Source organism: Chiloscyllium punctatum, chromosome 2, assembly GCF_047496795.1.
Source record: "Chiloscyllium punctatum isolate Juve2018m chromosome 2, sChiPun1.3, whole genome shotgun sequence".
NCBI lineage: Eukaryota > Metazoa > Chordata > Chondrichthyes > Orectolobiformes > Hemiscylliidae > Chiloscyllium > Chiloscyllium punctatum.
The window spans coordinates 7,332,985-7,350,155 of record NC_092740.1 but is presented as its reverse complement, the minus strand read 5'-3'; the positions used below and the strand labels follow the sequence as shown (position 1 = coordinate 7,350,155).

At 43.0% G+C, this 17,171-nt stretch overlaps 2 protein-coding genes across 2 annotated transcripts in view; one reads left to right on the top strand and one right to left on the bottom strand.

The window, feature by feature from the left end:
* LOC140493677 (olfactory receptor 11H4-like) overlaps positions 1-1,714 on the top strand; it is a 31,877-nt gene extending 30,163 nt beyond the window's left edge. Inside the window, exon 3 of the mRNA XM_072592409.1 lies at positions 726-1,714. Coding sequence (XP_072448510.1) covers positions 740-1,714 — 975 coding nt within the window. The 5' untranslated portion in view covers positions 726-739. The remainder of the gene's footprint in view (positions 1-725) is intronic.
* Positions 1,715-8,173: 6,459 nt separating this feature from the next.
* The window catches only part of LOC140494146 (uncharacterized), a 37,649-nt gene continuing 28,651 nt past the window's right edge, over positions 8,174-17,171 (bottom strand). The window contains exon 7 of the mRNA XM_072593198.1: positions 8,174-17,013. Within this exon, the coding sequence (XP_072449299.1) occupies positions 16,730-17,013 (284 nt within the window). The 3' untranslated portion in view covers positions 8,174-16,729. The remainder of the gene's footprint in view (positions 17,014-17,171) is intronic.

Sequence of the window (17,171 nt, the reverse complement as noted above, 5' to 3'; positions counted from 1 at the left end):
AGGTGATGAGGGATTGGGAATAAATGCTAGCCTAGCCAGAGAAACCTACATCCCATGAGTGAATTTAAAAACAAATTCCTTGACTGTTTTTATACATGACCAACTTTCAGGAGTATTTATTAGGGAAATCTGATGTAATTTTGACATAGCTAAAGAATTTAAGATCAGTTATATTTTTATGAGCATATGTGGTGACCTTATAGAGGTTTACATAATTATGAGGGGCATGGATAGGATAAATAGACAAAGTCTTTTCTCTGGGGTGGGGGTGACCAGAACTAGAGGGCATAGGTTTAGGGTGAGAGGGGAAAGATATAAAAGAGACCTAAGGGGCAACTTTTTCACGCAGAGGGTAGTACGTGTATGGAATGAGCTGCCAGAGGAAGTGGTGGAGGCTGGTACAATTGCAGCATTTAAAATGTATTTGGATGGGTATATGAATAGGAAGGGTTTAGAAGGATATGGGCCATATGCTGGCAGGTGGGACGAGATTGGGTTGGGATATCTGGTTGGCATGGACAGGTTGGACCGAAGGGTCTGTTTCCGTGCTGTACATCTCTATGACTATAATTTGGTAAAAGAGAAATCAGATGTCCTTTAAATAAGTATTGTTGCAGTGAAGGTACTAATTTGATCACAGATATTTTGTGGGTCTCTGCTAGTTTGTATTAGATACCATGAGGTTGTTGTGCCACTTTGCTGACTCACAATTATTAATTCAATAGGAGGAAACTGGTTAATGGCTGAATCAGATCAAAGACGATATCCAATCACAGGATTCATTCTTGTTGGATTTCCAGGACATCAAGACCTACAATCACGCTTGTTATCCCTGTTTCTTATTGTATATATATTAATAGTTCTTGGGAACGTTTCTGTATTGTACATGGTTACAACAGACAAGCGGTTGCACATACCAATGTATTTTCTTGTTGCTAATTTGGCAGCAATGGATATGGTGTTAACAAGTTCAGTCATTCCTGAAATGTTGGTGAGGCTTATATTCAACATTAAAGTTATTCTGTGGAGTAATTGTTTTATCCAAATGTATTTCTTCCACAGTATATCAACAGCGAAGATATTGCTGCTCACTGTGATGGCTTATGACCGTTCAGTTGCAATATGCAACCCCAAACATTATTTATCCCTCAGAAGAGATGCTTTTTTCGTCAAATTGGCAGGTCTTACCTGGGTATTAGGAATGGCCTCTTTCTTGCCTCCAATAGTTTTAACTTCTATCTTTCCATTTTGTGGTCCAAATGAAGTTGACAATTCCTTTTGTGAATTGCTGTCGGTAATGAGCCTGATCTGCGCAGATGCAATCTCTGCTAAATTTATCAATTTAGTTTTAAATGTGATATTTGTCTTTTCAAGTTTTCTTACTATTCTCTGGTTTTACATTAAAATATGTAAAATAGTAAAAGTTGCCTCTTCTGAACAGCGAAAGGATTTTGCCACCTGTGTAGGTCATCTGTTGGTGCTCAGCTTATTTTTCCCCTCCCTGGTCTTTTATTCTGCATTATTCTATGTCAGTCACAGCCTCCCAATTATTCATAAAGCTTCTGCTCTTGTATATGTTATTTTAAGCCCTTTATTCAGTCCAATTATTTATATTATAGCAGCCAAAGAAATAAGAAACAAGGTTGCTAAACTCATCAGAGTACAAAAGGTATTTCCTTATGTTGGAAGCACTGTTGCTGTTGAGAGCCATTGAACTGAATTGAAGAATCACTGAAATCGCGATCACACTTGCCATGTGTTTTTCATCTTTGTTCATCACTGAAATAGCAGCTTTATTTTCTGTTGGTATCAAATTGACCCAGCGTGGTTTGGAACAGATAGTTGAATATTGGGAAATAAAATTCACAACATGACATTGATCTTACAAGAAATAACCTGTTTCCATTGAGCCTTTGTTAACCTCACAATGGCACAAAGCACTTTCCGGATGAAGGGCTTATGCCCGAAATGTTGATTCTCCTGCTCCTCGGGTGCTGCCTGACCAGCTGTGCTTTTCCAGCAACACACTCTTTGACAAAGTACCTCACAGCCAATTAATTACTTTTAGAGAGTGGTGCAGCAAATTGTCTAAAACAGCAACATTATAATGACCATTTTAATAAGCATATAGTGTCCTAGGCTCAACCACATTTTTAAAGGCTCACCAGTGATCTTTCCTCTACAGGCCTGTGTGCAGCTATTCAGCAAGAAAGCCTACATTTTAATTTTGTACAGATCTTATTTAGTTTATTGTTTAAGTGGCATTAAACTGAATTGTCCAGGTTAAATTCTATAATTGCCAACCTTAAGCAGAGTTTTAACATGGTCTCCAATGAAAGAGAAACTAATTAAGAACTAATTAAGGCTTTACATGAACAGGTACCTTTGATAAAGAGGGGTTTTTTTTCTGATTTCTTTAAGAGCACGATGTTAGATAGACAATTAGCTCTCCGGCAGTTTCTCTGTCTCTCTCCACTGTTGTTGCTGTCTGACCAATTTTCAAAATAGCCATGGTCTTTTAGCCCCACCTCCCCCAACATTGGATTGTCTCATTGATTCAATTTTAGCAAACAATAAATTCAGACTCGATTGGGTTTTATTATCCTGTGGCATAATTTAAACTGATTGGTTACATTCAAGTTGTTGTCAAAACAACAACCAAAACTCAGGTATCCATTTCACAGCCAAATAGTATATATTTTCGATTTTCCAGTACACTCTGGGACTCCCATCTAGTCATATGCACAGGTGCTTGTAATCTCTTAGTTCTTTCTCTCTCTCTCTTAAAGGTACAGAACAAGTCTTCAACTTTGTAACAGGTGACAAAAGATAGGGATGATGATTAGGGATTTAAATTGGCAGGATGTGATCAGTGGTGTGTAATGATGCTGGTCCTTTAAGAAAGTTATTTTGTCCTTTTTTTTAATTCATGGAGGTCATAAAAGACACAATTTCTGAAAAGTCTGGGTTCAAAGGGTTTAGGGGCAGTTTGATTATAGCTAGCAGAAACTGTCTCAGGCAAAAGGCTTTCAAGCTTTTTAAAAAAAACACTTGTACAATGAAGGGGAGTGGCTAGGTCTCCCAGCTCAGCTTTTCTCTGGTTTGATTTGGTTTTGGCAGACAGTTTGAGGCTGCTGGTTCAAGGAAAAGTTACACGAAAGAAGCAGGTTCATGCTGATTCTCTCTCTCTGACATCGCTCTCCTGTAATGTTCTGTGTTTGATTTTACCTTTTTTGCCAACGGGCGTTTGGAAGTATTTGGAATAGCGTCGTCAAGTTAGTATAGTCTGTTGGGTTTTTGGGTAGGTTATTTCCCACCCTATCTCTTGCAAAAATGCCATCCCGTATTCCCAATTTCTCCGCCTCCGCCGTATCTGCTCCCAGGAGGACCAGTTCCACCACAGAACACACCAGATGGCCTCCTTCTTTAGAGACCACAATTTCCCTTCCCACGTGGTTAAAGATGCCCTCCAACGCATCTTGTCCACATCCCGCACCTCCGCCCTCAGACCCCACCCCTCCAACTGTAACAAGGACAGAACGCCCCTGGTGCTCACCTTCCATCCTACCAACCTTCGCATAAACCAAATCATCCACCGACATTTCCGCCACCTCCAAAAAGACCCCACCACCAGGGATATATTTCCCTCCCCACCCCTTTCCGCCTTCCGCAAAAACCGTTCCCTCCGTGACTACCTGGTCAGGTCCACACCCCCCTACGACCCACCCTCCCATTCTGGCACTTTCCCCTGCCACCGCAGGAACTGTAAAACCTGTGCCCATACCTCCTCCCTCACCTCTATCCAAGGCCCTAAAGGAGCCTTCCACATCCATCAAAGTTTCACCTGCACATCCACCAATATCATTTATTGTATCCGTTGCTCCCGATGTGGTCTCCTCTACATTGGGGAGACTGGGCGCCTCCTAGCAGAGCGCTTTAGGGAACATCTCCGAGACACCCGCACCAATCAACCAAACCGCCCCGTGGCCCAACATTTCAACTCCCCCTCCCACTCTGCCGAGGACATGGAGGTCCTGGGCCTCCTTCACCGCCGCTCCCTCACCACTAGACGCCTGGAGGAAGAACGCCTCATCTTCCGCCTCGGAACACTTCAACCCCAGGGCATCAATGTGGACTTCAACAGCTTCCTCATTTCCCCTTCCCCCACCTCATCCTAGTTTCAAACTTCCAGCTCAGTTACTGTCTCCTTGACTTGTCCGACCTGCCTATCTTCTTTTCCACCTATCCACTCCACCCTCTCTTCCTTGACCTATCACCTTCATCTCCTCCCCCACTCACCCATTGTACTCTATGCTACTCTCTCCCCACCCCCACCCTCCTCTAGCTTATCTCTCCATGCTTCAGGCTCACTGCCTTTATTCCTGATGAAGGGCTTTTGCCCGAAACGTCGATTTTGCTGCTCGTTGGATGCTGCCTGAACTGCTGTGCTCTTCCAGCACCACTAATCCAGTATTCTGTAATTCTGTTCTCTTTTGTTTCTGTTTCATTCGGTAATCTTGTAAATAAATTGTGTTTGTTTTTCAAAACTAAGTAGTTCGACCAGCAGCATCACTCCTGGAATATCCTGCTTATAGCAACTAGCAACATTAGGGTCTGGGCTACTTTCTTGAAAGGTTTTGAGGGTCTGGCCTGGTCCATAATGGGTTCCACATGAAATGATATTAGGGCCTTAATTATTCACATTCTAGATTCCTAGATTCCCTACAGTGTGGAAACAGGCCCTTCAGCCCAACAAGTTCACACCGACCCTCCCAGACCCACTGACTAATACACCTAACACTATGGGCAATTTAGGACGGCCTGCACATATTTGGACTGTGGGAGGAAACCGGAGCACCCGGAGGATACCCACGCAGACACAGTGAGAATGACACAGACAGTCGCCCAAGGTTGGAATCGAACCTGGGACCCTGGTGCTGTGAGGCAGCAGTGCTAACCACTGAGCCACTGTGCTGCCCCATTATTTATTAACCACTTCGATAATGGCATAGAAAGTCATAATATATCCAAATTTGTTGATTGTATAAAGTTAGATGGCATTGTACAAAGTATTGATGAAAGCAGAAAATTGCAAATGGGTCTTGATAGACTAAGTGAATGGGCAAAACTGTGGAAAGTGCAGTTTAGTAGTTTAACGTAAGCAAGTGTGTGCGTGGGGGCGTATCCATTTTGGGCCAAAAAGGGATAGATCAGGGTATTTTCTAGATGGTATGATGTTAACTATACTGGATGTCCAGAGAATTTGGGCTTCAGTACATAACTCTTTAAATGCTATGAACAAGTGCAGAAAATAATCAAGAAAGCTAATAGAATTATAGTATAAGGATGCAGAAATTATGCTGCAATTATACAAAGTCCCGAGTTAGACCCCACTTGGAGTACTGAGATTGGATCTGGACACCACACCTTAAGAAGGGTATATAGGCCTTGGAGGGAGTACAATGTTGGTTTACAAGAATGATACATAGACTTCAGGAATTATGAGGAGAAATTATACAAATTAGACCTGTTTTCTGTACAATTTGAAGTTTAAGTGTGCAAAGTTTGGGAGAAGATTTGTAGCTCGGGTGCTCGTTGTTGTGGTTCTGTTCGCCGAGCTGGGAATTTGTCTTGCAAACATTTCATCCCCTGTCTAGGTGACATCCTCAGTGCTTGGGAGCCTCCTGTGAAGCGCTTCTGTGCAGTTTCCTCTGGCATTTATAGTGGCCTGTCTCTGCCGCTTCCAGTTGTCAGTTCCAGCTGTCCGCTGTAGTGGCCGGTATATTGGGTCCAGGTCGATGTGTTTGTTCATCCACAGACTCTATCAACAAACACATCGACCTGGACTCAATGTACCGGCCACTACAATGGACAGCTGGAACTGACAACCGGAAGCGGCAGAGACAGGCCACTATAAATGCTGGAGGAAACAGCACAGAAGCGCTTCACAGGAGGCTCCCAAGCACTGTTTAAGTGTTCAATGTATTAAGAGGAAAAGACAGCATTGATAAAGATAAACTATTTCCACTGTTTGGGGATTCTAGAACTCAGAGGTATTGTCTGAGAATGAGGGCCAGATCATTCATAGAATCCCTACAGTATGGAAGTAGGCCATTCAGCCCATTATGTCCAAACCAACCCTCCAAAGAGCATCTCATCCAGACTTATCCCCTTACACTATCCCTCCATTTCCCACAATCAATCTGCGTAACTTGTACATTTTTAGACTGAGAGAGGAAACTGGAGCACCCAGAAGAAATCCATGCAGACTTGGGGAGAATGAACACAGTCACCCAAGGGTGGGATTGAACCCAAAACCCAGGCACTATGAGGCAGCAGTGCTAACCACTGTGTCACTGTGTTCAGGGGAGATGTTAGGAAGCATTTCTGCATACAAAGGGTGGTATATGTTTGGAACTCTCTTCCACACATGGCAGAGGATGCTCGATCAGTTGTCAATTTTAAATCTGAGACACATAACCTTTGTGAAGCAAAGGTATTGAAAGATATGGGCCAAAACAGGTACACAGAGTTAGGCCACAGATCAGCCCAACATGATTTCATTGAATGGCAGAACAAGCTCAAGAGGCTGTATGGCCTGGCCCTGTTCCTAAGCAATTCGGAAATATAATTCACTAACTTTAAATCTACAACTTAAGCTCATTGCCTTCTTACATTTGCCCCTTCACATATGGGTAGACAAGTCATGAATATTAAGAATGGGAAAAGAAACAAGATCAGGGAAACAGTTCAATAGCACCAGTCCGAACCATGGATTCGATGAGTTTCTTTCTTTCTCTTCCTTTCAATTCCTTTTTACATTTTTGCTTTTGACACAAAGTTGTTTGGATACTGATATTCCCTTTCGTTCACTGCTTGAGAATTCCTCAACACAGAAGAAGGTTTCTTTTGTTGCTTTCTCTTTGCAGACTAGGCTATTCCCTGCTGCAGTAGGCCCATACGAGCCAGACTTCAATCAGAACGTTGATACCAAACAGTTCATTACTGATCAGCTCCATGGTGAGAGCTTTTTGCTTTCAGTTTCAGGGGAATACAGCATTGCGTACAACTCATATGGTTTTCATAAAACAGCCATCTCTTTGCACAGTCTCTTTGGCCTATAGCAGTGTCTTGCTTTTTTAAAAAAGTTTACAGTCTACAAATAAATGAAATGAAAATGTGGTCTTTACACTAAATTTTAATTCACAGAGTCTCATCTTTGCAGACAGAAAAGAACGTGCACCATGCTTGTTTCAGTTCAATAAAATAGTCATTTGGTGGTTCATTTTTCAAGGCAATGTCCTGACCAATCAGAGTCAACTTGGGGCTAACATTGAAACAATGTCTGGCTGTTAATGTCAATTACTTTTAATGGGTGCATTCTTCATGTCAACACCTCTAACAATCAAGGATCCATTTGCCAGCCAATTAGCATTATTTTCTCATGCAGTACAAACATTGATTGTCCCCTAGCTTTGAGAAGATTTGTAGCTCAAGTTGAGGTTTTGGATGTAGGTTTGTTCGCTGAGCTGGAAGGCTTATTTCCAGATGTTTTGTCACCCTACTAGGTAACATCTTCAGTGGGCCTCAGGTGAAGCACTGCTGATAATTCTTGCCTTCTATTTATATGTTTGGGTTTCTTTGGGTCCCCTAATATTGGAATTTATTTTTCAAAATGTCCTGACAAGTGCAAAATGGAAAGCTTTAACAGAATGTGTCTTTTTTTCACTATTACTCAAATTCTGTCCTGCCAAACCATGTTGAAGTAACTACCTCCAGTAATTTACACTGAGCTGGCTACAAGAGTCTTTTGTTCTACCACCATTTGCTGATCTAGACTGCTTCAAACTCATCTTCCTGGATTTCAGAAGGTAATGAGGGAGAAGCACTGGCCCTCTTTGTGTGAATGTCAAGATGAAGTCTAGACAGATACCGATTGTCTGAGTACTGGATATCAAGTTCAACTTAGTGTAGAGTATCAGGCCTAAGCCTGAATGATACCATGACTTGATGTGTGATCAACGTACACAATAAGGAGTTGCTCAGACACATCCTGAACAGCTTAGCCATATTGATGATGTGTTAATGTTTGGGACATGTGCAGCATCATAATTGTTAAATAATTGAAGTTACTTAGGTTGATAATCAGAAAAAAACCATATATTCTATAGAATAAGACTGTATATTGTATAATTAGTATAAACCATATATAAAATTACATCCAGAGCTTCTTTTCACACTTTTGACTATTGTGGAATCTTGTAACAAAACATTGTATAAATAACAGTGAATGTTCTTTGGCGAATTTGGTTACTTCTCTGGTCTATTGTCATTTAAGCTATTCTTAATTTAATACATAGCATGTACATTGGACCAAATCATTGCACAAAACTTAGGACTTTGACTATTTCAATTCAGTGTAATTTATCAATTAGAGAACCACAGAACAATACGGTGCACAGGGAGGTTGTCAACTCTTTCAAAAAGCTAACAATAGGATCACGACTACTCCTTTCCCTACATCCCTGCCTTGCAATGTTTCAAGTATTTATCCAGTTCCCTTTCTTAAGACCATAAGATATTGGGCAGAATTATGCCACTCTGCCCATCATGTCTGCTCTGCCACTCGATCATGGCTGATATGTTTCTCCTGCCTGCTCTCCATAACCCTTGATCTCCTTACTATTGAAGAACTGTCATCTATACACTCAATGCCTTGGCCTCCAGCATTCTGTGGCAATGAGTTCCACAGAGTCACCACCCTCTGGCTGAAGAAATTCCTTCTCATCTCAGTTCTGAGGCTGTGTCCTTGGGTCCTAGTCTCTCCTACTAGTGGAAACATCTTCTCCACACCCACTTGATCCAGGCCTCTCAGGATTTTGTACGTTTCAATGAGATTCACCCTCATTCTTCAAAACTCTATTGAGTACAGACCCAGAGTCCTCAACTGTTCCTCATATAACAAGTCCTTTACCCTCAGGATCATTCTTGCAAACCTATTCTGGACCCCCTCCAAAACCAGCACATCCTTCCTTAGATACGGGGCCCAAAACTGCTCATAATGTTCCAAATGTGGTCGGACCAGAGCTTTATACAGTCTCAGCAGTACATCTCTGCTCTTTTATTGCAGCCCTCGAGAAATAAATGCTAACATTTCATTTGCCTTCCTAACTGCCAACTGAACCTGCATGTTAACCTTAATAGAATCCTGAACTGGAACTTCCAATTCAGATTTCTGAAGTTCTTCTCCATTTAGAAAATAGTCCACATCTCTTTCTTCCTAAAAAAGTACATAACCTCACACTTTCTCAGATTGTATTTCATCTGCGACATCTTTGCCCACTCTCCCAGCCTGTCCAAGCCTTTCTACAGCCTCTGTGTTTCCTCAACACTACCTGTCCCTCCACTTATCTTTGTGTCATCTGCAATCCTAGCAACAATGCTCTCAGTTCCTTCGTCCAGCTTGTTATAATGTGAATAGTTGTGGTCTAAACACGGATACCTGTGGATCTTCACTAGTCATCAGCAACCACCCTGAAAAAGACCCCTCTATCCCTCCTCTCTGCCTTCTGCCAATCAGCCAATCCTCTATCCATACCAGTACCTTGCCCCTAACACCATGCGCTCTCATCTTTTTTAGTAGCCTCCTGTGCAGTACCTTATCAAGGGCCTTCTGTAAATCCAGATAGATCACGTCCACTTGTTCTCCTTTGTCTAACTTGCTCACTACCTTCTTAAACAATTCTAACAGATTTGGTTGCAGGTAGATAGGATAGTGAAGAAGGCATTTGGTATGCTTTCTTTTATTGGTCAGAGTATTGAGTACAGGAGTTGGGAGGTCACATTGCGGCTATACAGGACATTGGTTAGGCCACTGTTGGAAGATTGCATGCAATTCTGGTCTCCTTCCTATCGGAAAGATGTTGTGAAACTTGAAAGGGTTCAGAAAAGATTTAGAAGGATGTTGCCAGGGTTGGAAGATTTGAGCTATAGGGAGAGGCTGAGCAGGCTGGGGCTGTTTTCCCTGGAGCGTAGGAGGCTGAGGGGTGATCTTATAGAGGTTTACAAAATTATGAGGGGCATGGATAAGATAAATAGACAAAGTGTTTTCCCTGGGGTGGGGGAGTCCAGAACTAGAGGGCATAGCTTTATGGTGAGAGGGGAAAGGTATAAAAGAAACCTAAGGGGCAACTTTTTGCAGAGGGTGGTACATGTATGGAATGAGCTGCCAGAGGAACTGCTGAAGGCTAGAACAATTGCAACATTTAAAAGGCATTTGGATGGGTATATGAATAGGAAGGGTTTGGAGGGATATAGGCCGGGTACTGGCAGGTGGGACTAGATTGGGTTGGGATATCTGGTCGGCATGGATGAGTTGGACCAAAGGGTCTGTTTCCATGCTGTACATCTCTATGACTCTATGACTATGATCTCCCCTTGATGAAGCCATGCTGACTCCTCACTATTTTACCATGTACTTCCATCTATGCAACAATCTCAAAATTGCTTAACAATGGAATCTAAAATCTTACCAACGCCCGAGGTCAGGCTAGCCAGCCTATAGTTTTCTGTCTTCTGCTTCCCTCCCTTCTTAAATAGGGCTGTTACACTAACCATTTTCCAGTCCTCTGGGACCCTTCCTGATTCCAGTGACTCCTGAAAGATCACCATCAATTTTCTCAGTTATCTCCTTCAGATCTCTGGAGTGTAGTCCACTTGGCCCAGATAATTTATTCAGGTTCGGACCTTTCAGCTTCCCTAGCACCTTCTCCTTGGTGGTGGCCACTATATTCACCTCAACTTCCTGACTCTCTTGAAGTTCTGCTATGCTGCTGATGTCTTCCACTGTGAAAACTGATCCAAAGTACCTATTCAGTTCCTCTGCCATTTCTTTGTTCCCCATTGTGACTTCTTTAGCCTCATTTTCCAACAGTCCAATGTTCACACGTGCCTCTCTCATACCTTTTATATATCTGTAAAATCTTTTATATTAATCGCTGGCTTACTCTTATATTTCATTTTCTCACCCCATGTTGCTTTTTTTAGCAACCCTCTGCTGGTTTTTCAAGGCTTCTCGCTAATCTTCACCACATTTGCTTTTATGCTATCCCTGACTTCCCTTAGAATCACAGAATCCGCTACAATGTGGAAGCAGGCCATTTGGCCCATCAGATCCACACTGACCCTTCAAAGAGCATCCCATCCAGACCTACACCCTACCCCTTCTCTGTAACCCTGCATTTTCTGCTACTAATCTACCTAACCTGCAGATGCCTGAGAACTACAGAGCAATTGAGCATGGCCAATCTACCCAGCTTTGGACTGTGGGAAGAAACTACACCTACTGGAGGAAACCCACGCAGACACAGGGAGAACATGCAAATTCCACATGGTCAGCCAAGGGTGGAATCAATCATGGGTCCTGGCAATGTGATGCAGCGGTGCTAACCACTGAGCCATCATGCCTCTCTTGTCAGCCCTGGTTACCTCATCCTCTCCTTACCATGTTCCGTCTTCCTTGGGATAAATATCTGCTGGGCCTCCCGAATTACCCCCAGAAACTCCTGCCATTGCTGTTCCAACATCTTCCCTGCCAGGCTCCCCTTCCAATCAACTCTGACCAGCTCCTCTCCTCATGTCTTTGTAGTTACTTTTAGAGTCATAGAGTCATACAGATGGAAACAGACCCTTTGGTCCAAACAGTCCATGCTGAACATAATCCCAAACTAAACTAGTCCCACCTGCCTACTCCTGGCACACATCCTTCCAAATCTTTCCTATTCAAGTACTTACTCAAATGTCTTTCAAACATTGTAATTGTACCCACACCCACCACTTGCTCAGGAAGTTCATTGCACAGGTGAAGCACCCTCTGTGTTAAAAAATTTGTCTCCAGTATTTTTTAAATGTCTCTTCTCTCACTTTAAAAATGTGCCCCCGGTCTTGAAATCCCCCACCTTAAGGAAAAGATCTATTTATACCCCCTCATTATTTTATAAACTTCTGTAAGTTTATATTTCTATATTTCTACAGGAATAGTGCCAGAAGACTGGAGGATAGCAAAGAAGGGGAGTAGGGATAACCCTAGTAACTATAGGCCGGTGAGCCTCACTTCTGTTGTGGGCAAAGTCTGAGAGAGAATTGTAAGGGATAGGATTTATGAACATCTGGATAGGAATAATGTGATCAAGGATAGTCAGCATGGTTTTGTGAAGGGCAGATCGTGCCTCACAAACCTTATTGAATTCTTTGAGAAGGTGACTAAGGAGGTGGATGAGGGTAAAGCAGTAGATGTGGTGTATATGGATTTTAGTAAGGCATTTGATAAGGTTCCCCATGGTAGGCTACTGCAAAAAATACGGAGGTATGGCATTCAGGGTGAGTTGGAGGTTTGGATTAGGAATTGGCTGGCTGGAAGAAGACAGAGGGTAGTAGTTGATGGTAAAGGTTCATCTTGGAGTGCAGTTACTAGCGGTGTTCCGCAAGAATCTGTTTTGGGACCATTGCTGTTTGTCATTTTTATAAATGACCTGGAGGAGGGGCTAGAAGGTTGGGTGAGCAAGTTTGCGGATGATACGAAAGTCGGTGGAGTTGTTGACAGTGAGGAAGGATGTGTCAGGTTACAGCGGGATATAGATAAGCTGCAGAGCTGGGCAGAACGGTGGCAAATGGAGTTCAATGTGGGTAAGTGTGAGGTGATTCACTTTGGTATGAGTAACAAAAAGATGGGGTCCTGGGCTAATGGTCAGATACTTGGTAGTGTGGATGAGCAGAGGAATCTTTGTGTCCATGTACACAGATCTCTGAAAGTTGCCAACCAGGTAAATAGTGCGGTGAAGAAGGCATATGGCGTACTGGCTTTTATTGGTAGAGGAATTGAGTTCCGGAGTCCTGAGGTCATGTTGCAGTTGTATAAGACTCTGGTGCGGCCGCATCTGGAGTATTGTGTGCAGTTTTGGTCGCCATACTATAGGAAGGATGTGGAGGCACTGGAATGGGTGCAGAGGAGGTTTACCAGGATGTTGCCTGGTATGGTAGGAAGATCGTATGAGGAAAGGCTGAGGCACTTGGGGCTGTTTTCTTTGGAGAAAAGAAGGTTTAGGGGTGACTTGATAGAGGTGTACAAGATTATTAGGGGTTTAGATAGGGTTGACCGTGAGAACCTTTTTCCACGTATGGAGTCAGCTATTACGAGGGGGCATAGCTTTAAACTAAGGGGTGGTAGGTATAGGACAGATGTCAGGGGTAGATTCTTTACTCAGCAAGTCGTGAGTTCATGGAATGCCCTGCCAGTAGCAGTGGTGGACTCTCCCTCTTTATTGGCATTTAAATGGGCATTAGATAGGCATATGGAGGATAGTGGGCTAGTGTAGGTTAGGTGGGCTTGGATCGGCGCAACATCAAGGGCCAAAGGGCCTGTACTGCACTGTATTTTTCTATGTTCTATGTTCTATGTAAGGTCGCTTCTCAACCTTTTACACTCCAGTGAAAAATGCCCCAGCCTTTCTTCATAACTCAAACTCTACATTCCCGGCAAAATCCTGGTAAATCTCTTCTGAACCCTCTCCAACTTAATAATATCCTTCTTATAACTGGGCAACCAGAACTGGATACAGTATTCCAGAAGAAGCCTCCAGTGTTCTGTACAACCTCAACGTGACTTCCCAACTCCCATACTCAAAGGACTGAGCAATGAAGGTAAACATGCCAGATGCCTTCTTGACTACCCTGTCTATATGTGATGCAAACTTCAAAGAATTATGTACCTGCGTCCCTAGGTCTCTCTGTTCTACAACACTACCCAAGGCGTGTGGTTATAGGTTTGCTCCTTGAGCTGGTTGGTTGTCATGCAAACGTTTCATCACCATGCTAGCTAACATCATCAATGCAACTTCCATGAAGCATTGTTGTTCTACTCCTCTTGATATTTATATGCCCCGTCTGTTAAGGTGATGATATTACTTCCGGTTTTCCATTGCAGTGGTTTGTATATGGGATTTATGTCAACGCCCTGGTTGGTGGCATTACCACACACCAGAATTATGCAGGAATGAGAAAGAACACCTTTACAAGGTCTTCACAAACAACAGATACCCCAACAGCTTCATCCCCCAATGCCTATCGGACAGACAGTACCAGAAGGATACTGAACTCCCCAATACATTGGTCGTCCTACCCTATATCAAGAATATATCAGATAGAGGTTACTATTAGATTAGATTACTTACAGTGTGGAAACAGGCCCTTCGGCCCAACAAGTCCACACCGACCCGCCGAAGTGCAACCCACCCGTACCCCTAACCTAACTCTACGGGCAATTTAGCATGGCCAATTCACCTGACCTGCACATCTTTGGACTGTGGGAGGAAACCAGAGCACCCGGAGGAAACCCACGCAGACACAGGGAGAATGTGCAAACTCCACACAGTCAGTCGCCTGAGGCGGGAATTGAACCCGGGTCTCTGGCACTGTGAGGCAGCAGTGCTAACCACTGTGCCACCGTGCCGCCCAAAACTCAGAAATGACAACCAGACTACTATGACCACTAGGAATCATGACCCAACATCACATTAACCCACAGCCACACTGCGCCAACTACTCACAAGAATGAAGGACCTCATACTCACAACATGCAGGACCAATGAAATCTATAAAATCCCATGTAACGACTGCCACAATGCTACATCAGCCAGACCTAAAGAAAACTAACAATCCAGATACACAAACACCAACTGGCAGTAAAAAGGCATGACCAGTTTTCCCTCATCTCAGTACACGCAGAAAAGAGGACCACCAACTTGACTGGGACAATGTAACTATCCTAGGACAAGTTAAACAGAGAATTCTTGGAGGCCTGGTTTTCAACCCTCAATGCCATCAACCAACGCGTTGACGTAGCTCCCATATACAAACCACTATAAAGGAAAACTGGATGTGATATCACCCACCTTAACAGACTCGGGCATATAAGTCTGAGGAGGAGTAGAACAATAAAACTTCACGGAAGTCACACTGATGGGGCTACCTAGCATGAAGATGGAACATTTGTGTGACTCAATTGTAATAGTGAGACTCTGAATTCCAGTTTCTCCCTCTGAAACTGTAGGGTGAATTCTGTTATATAATGGTCACTGCCTCCTAGGGGTTCCTTTACCTTCAGCTCCCTGATCAAGTCTGCCTCATTACACATCATCAAATCCAGAACTGACTCCTGGGCTCTACTACAAACTGATCCAAAAATAACATCCCACAGACATTCCATGAATATCTTTTTTTTGAGATTCGCTACCAAACTGATTTTCCCAGTCCACCTGCACATTGAAGTTCCCCATGGTAGTTGTAATAGTGCCTTTCTTACATCCCTTTCCTATATCCTGATTTATTTTCTTTCCCTCTTCCTGACTACTGCCAGGAGGCAGTGCACCACTCCCATCAGGGTCTTCTTCCCTTTGCAGTTCCTCAACTCTACCCACACATATTCTATGCATTCAGACTCTATATCACATCTGGCTATCAATTTAATTTAATTTCTTACTGGAAGGCAATCTGCCTGTCCTTTCAATAGGACAGGTATCCTTGGATATTTAGTTCTCAGCCCTGATCCCGTTACAGCTACTCTTTGTGAATAAATTGAAGAAGCATTTTTTCATATAAATCATAGTTCAAGTCAGAAATCCTGATCCCTCAAAAAGCTATTAATGTTAGGGGTCAATTGAAATCTTCCAGACTGAGTTTTGTTAGATAGGGTTATCAAGGGATGTAAGACAAAGCTGGATAAATGGAGTTGAGGTAGAGACCAGTCACAATCTAACTAAATGGCAGACCAGGCTTACCAGAATGAATAAGTCTACTCCTATTTTAATTCAAAGGTGCTACAGTTTTGAACATTTGGAAAAATACGTTTTCAACACAAGAAGGAGGGAGAATTTGTAGAATTTTTTTTATTCATTTGCAGGATTGAGACTTCACTGGCAAGGCCCACCCTGCAGTTAAGATTCAGCCTCATTGCTGGGGATCTGGAGTCGTATGTAGTTGAGATCAGGTAAGGATGACAGATTTCCTTCCCTGAAGGGCATTTGTGAACCAAACCAAACTTTACAACAATCAACAGTAGTTATGTGGTCACCCTTAGACTCGCATTTAATTCCAGATTTTAATTGAATTCAAATTTTCCAATCTAACATGATGGGAATCAAATCTATTTCCCCATTAGCCTGGGATTCCCAATTACTAGCCCAGTGACATTGCTGCTATACCACTACCTTTCTGCCAAATTGGGTACGTGGAGCTGAGAGGGAAGTTTGGAACAGCAATAATCATTTCTAGTGCCAGTAGAATACGTAGACAAGAAAGATGTTGGTAACAGAGCTGAGAAGTAATCATCTAGAACCATTCTGCTTTAATTTGTGCCTGGCCAGTGAGGCAGGGTGATGCAGGCATCTCTGCAAATACGGGAGCAGGTTTCATGTCTTATGTCTTTAAGGGTTGCTGGAAGAAAATATTAAGCACCAAAAAGGCAACTTAGCTCATCAGGGGAGCTACTGTATTGGTTATTGCAGCACCACCACCCTAACAAGTACAAAGTGCAGTGATAACATTGATATTGTAAACTGTCCAATGCATATTGCTGATATAAATTGACTATATATTTAAAACAAAGTTCATATCATTAGTGATTTGTAATCGCAATCAAAGTCTCACATGAGAATTATTTCCTATTATGGGGATGCTATCCATGCTCAGGGTATCCACGGTAATGGGGGGAGTATTCATCCTCCTGGCATGAAATTCCCAGTGTCTCTTGAAGCTGTACCTCCTCTTGCCTCAGCTGCATTGAGTCCACCAGTTCATAAATGTTCGTCAGCGACCAGACAGGAGTCAGGTACCAGGAGTGAATGGTGCCGTCTTTACCGATTACGAACAGCATGAAGTGCTCCTCGCTGATCTGGAAGTGTTCACGAAGGCCTTTCACCAGCATTGAGGAAAGCACCTCCGTCGCCACTTCAGCTCTTCCTATGTTCAGTAAATTAAAGTACACATTTCAACAAACAAAGCTGCTGCTACTACCCTCATCCCCCGCGCAAAGTTGTTTCTGCTCATGCTTCAAGGTGAATGATTTAAGAAAGGGCTGTTGATCAAATTCACCTTCAGAGCTTGAGTTCATGGCCTCA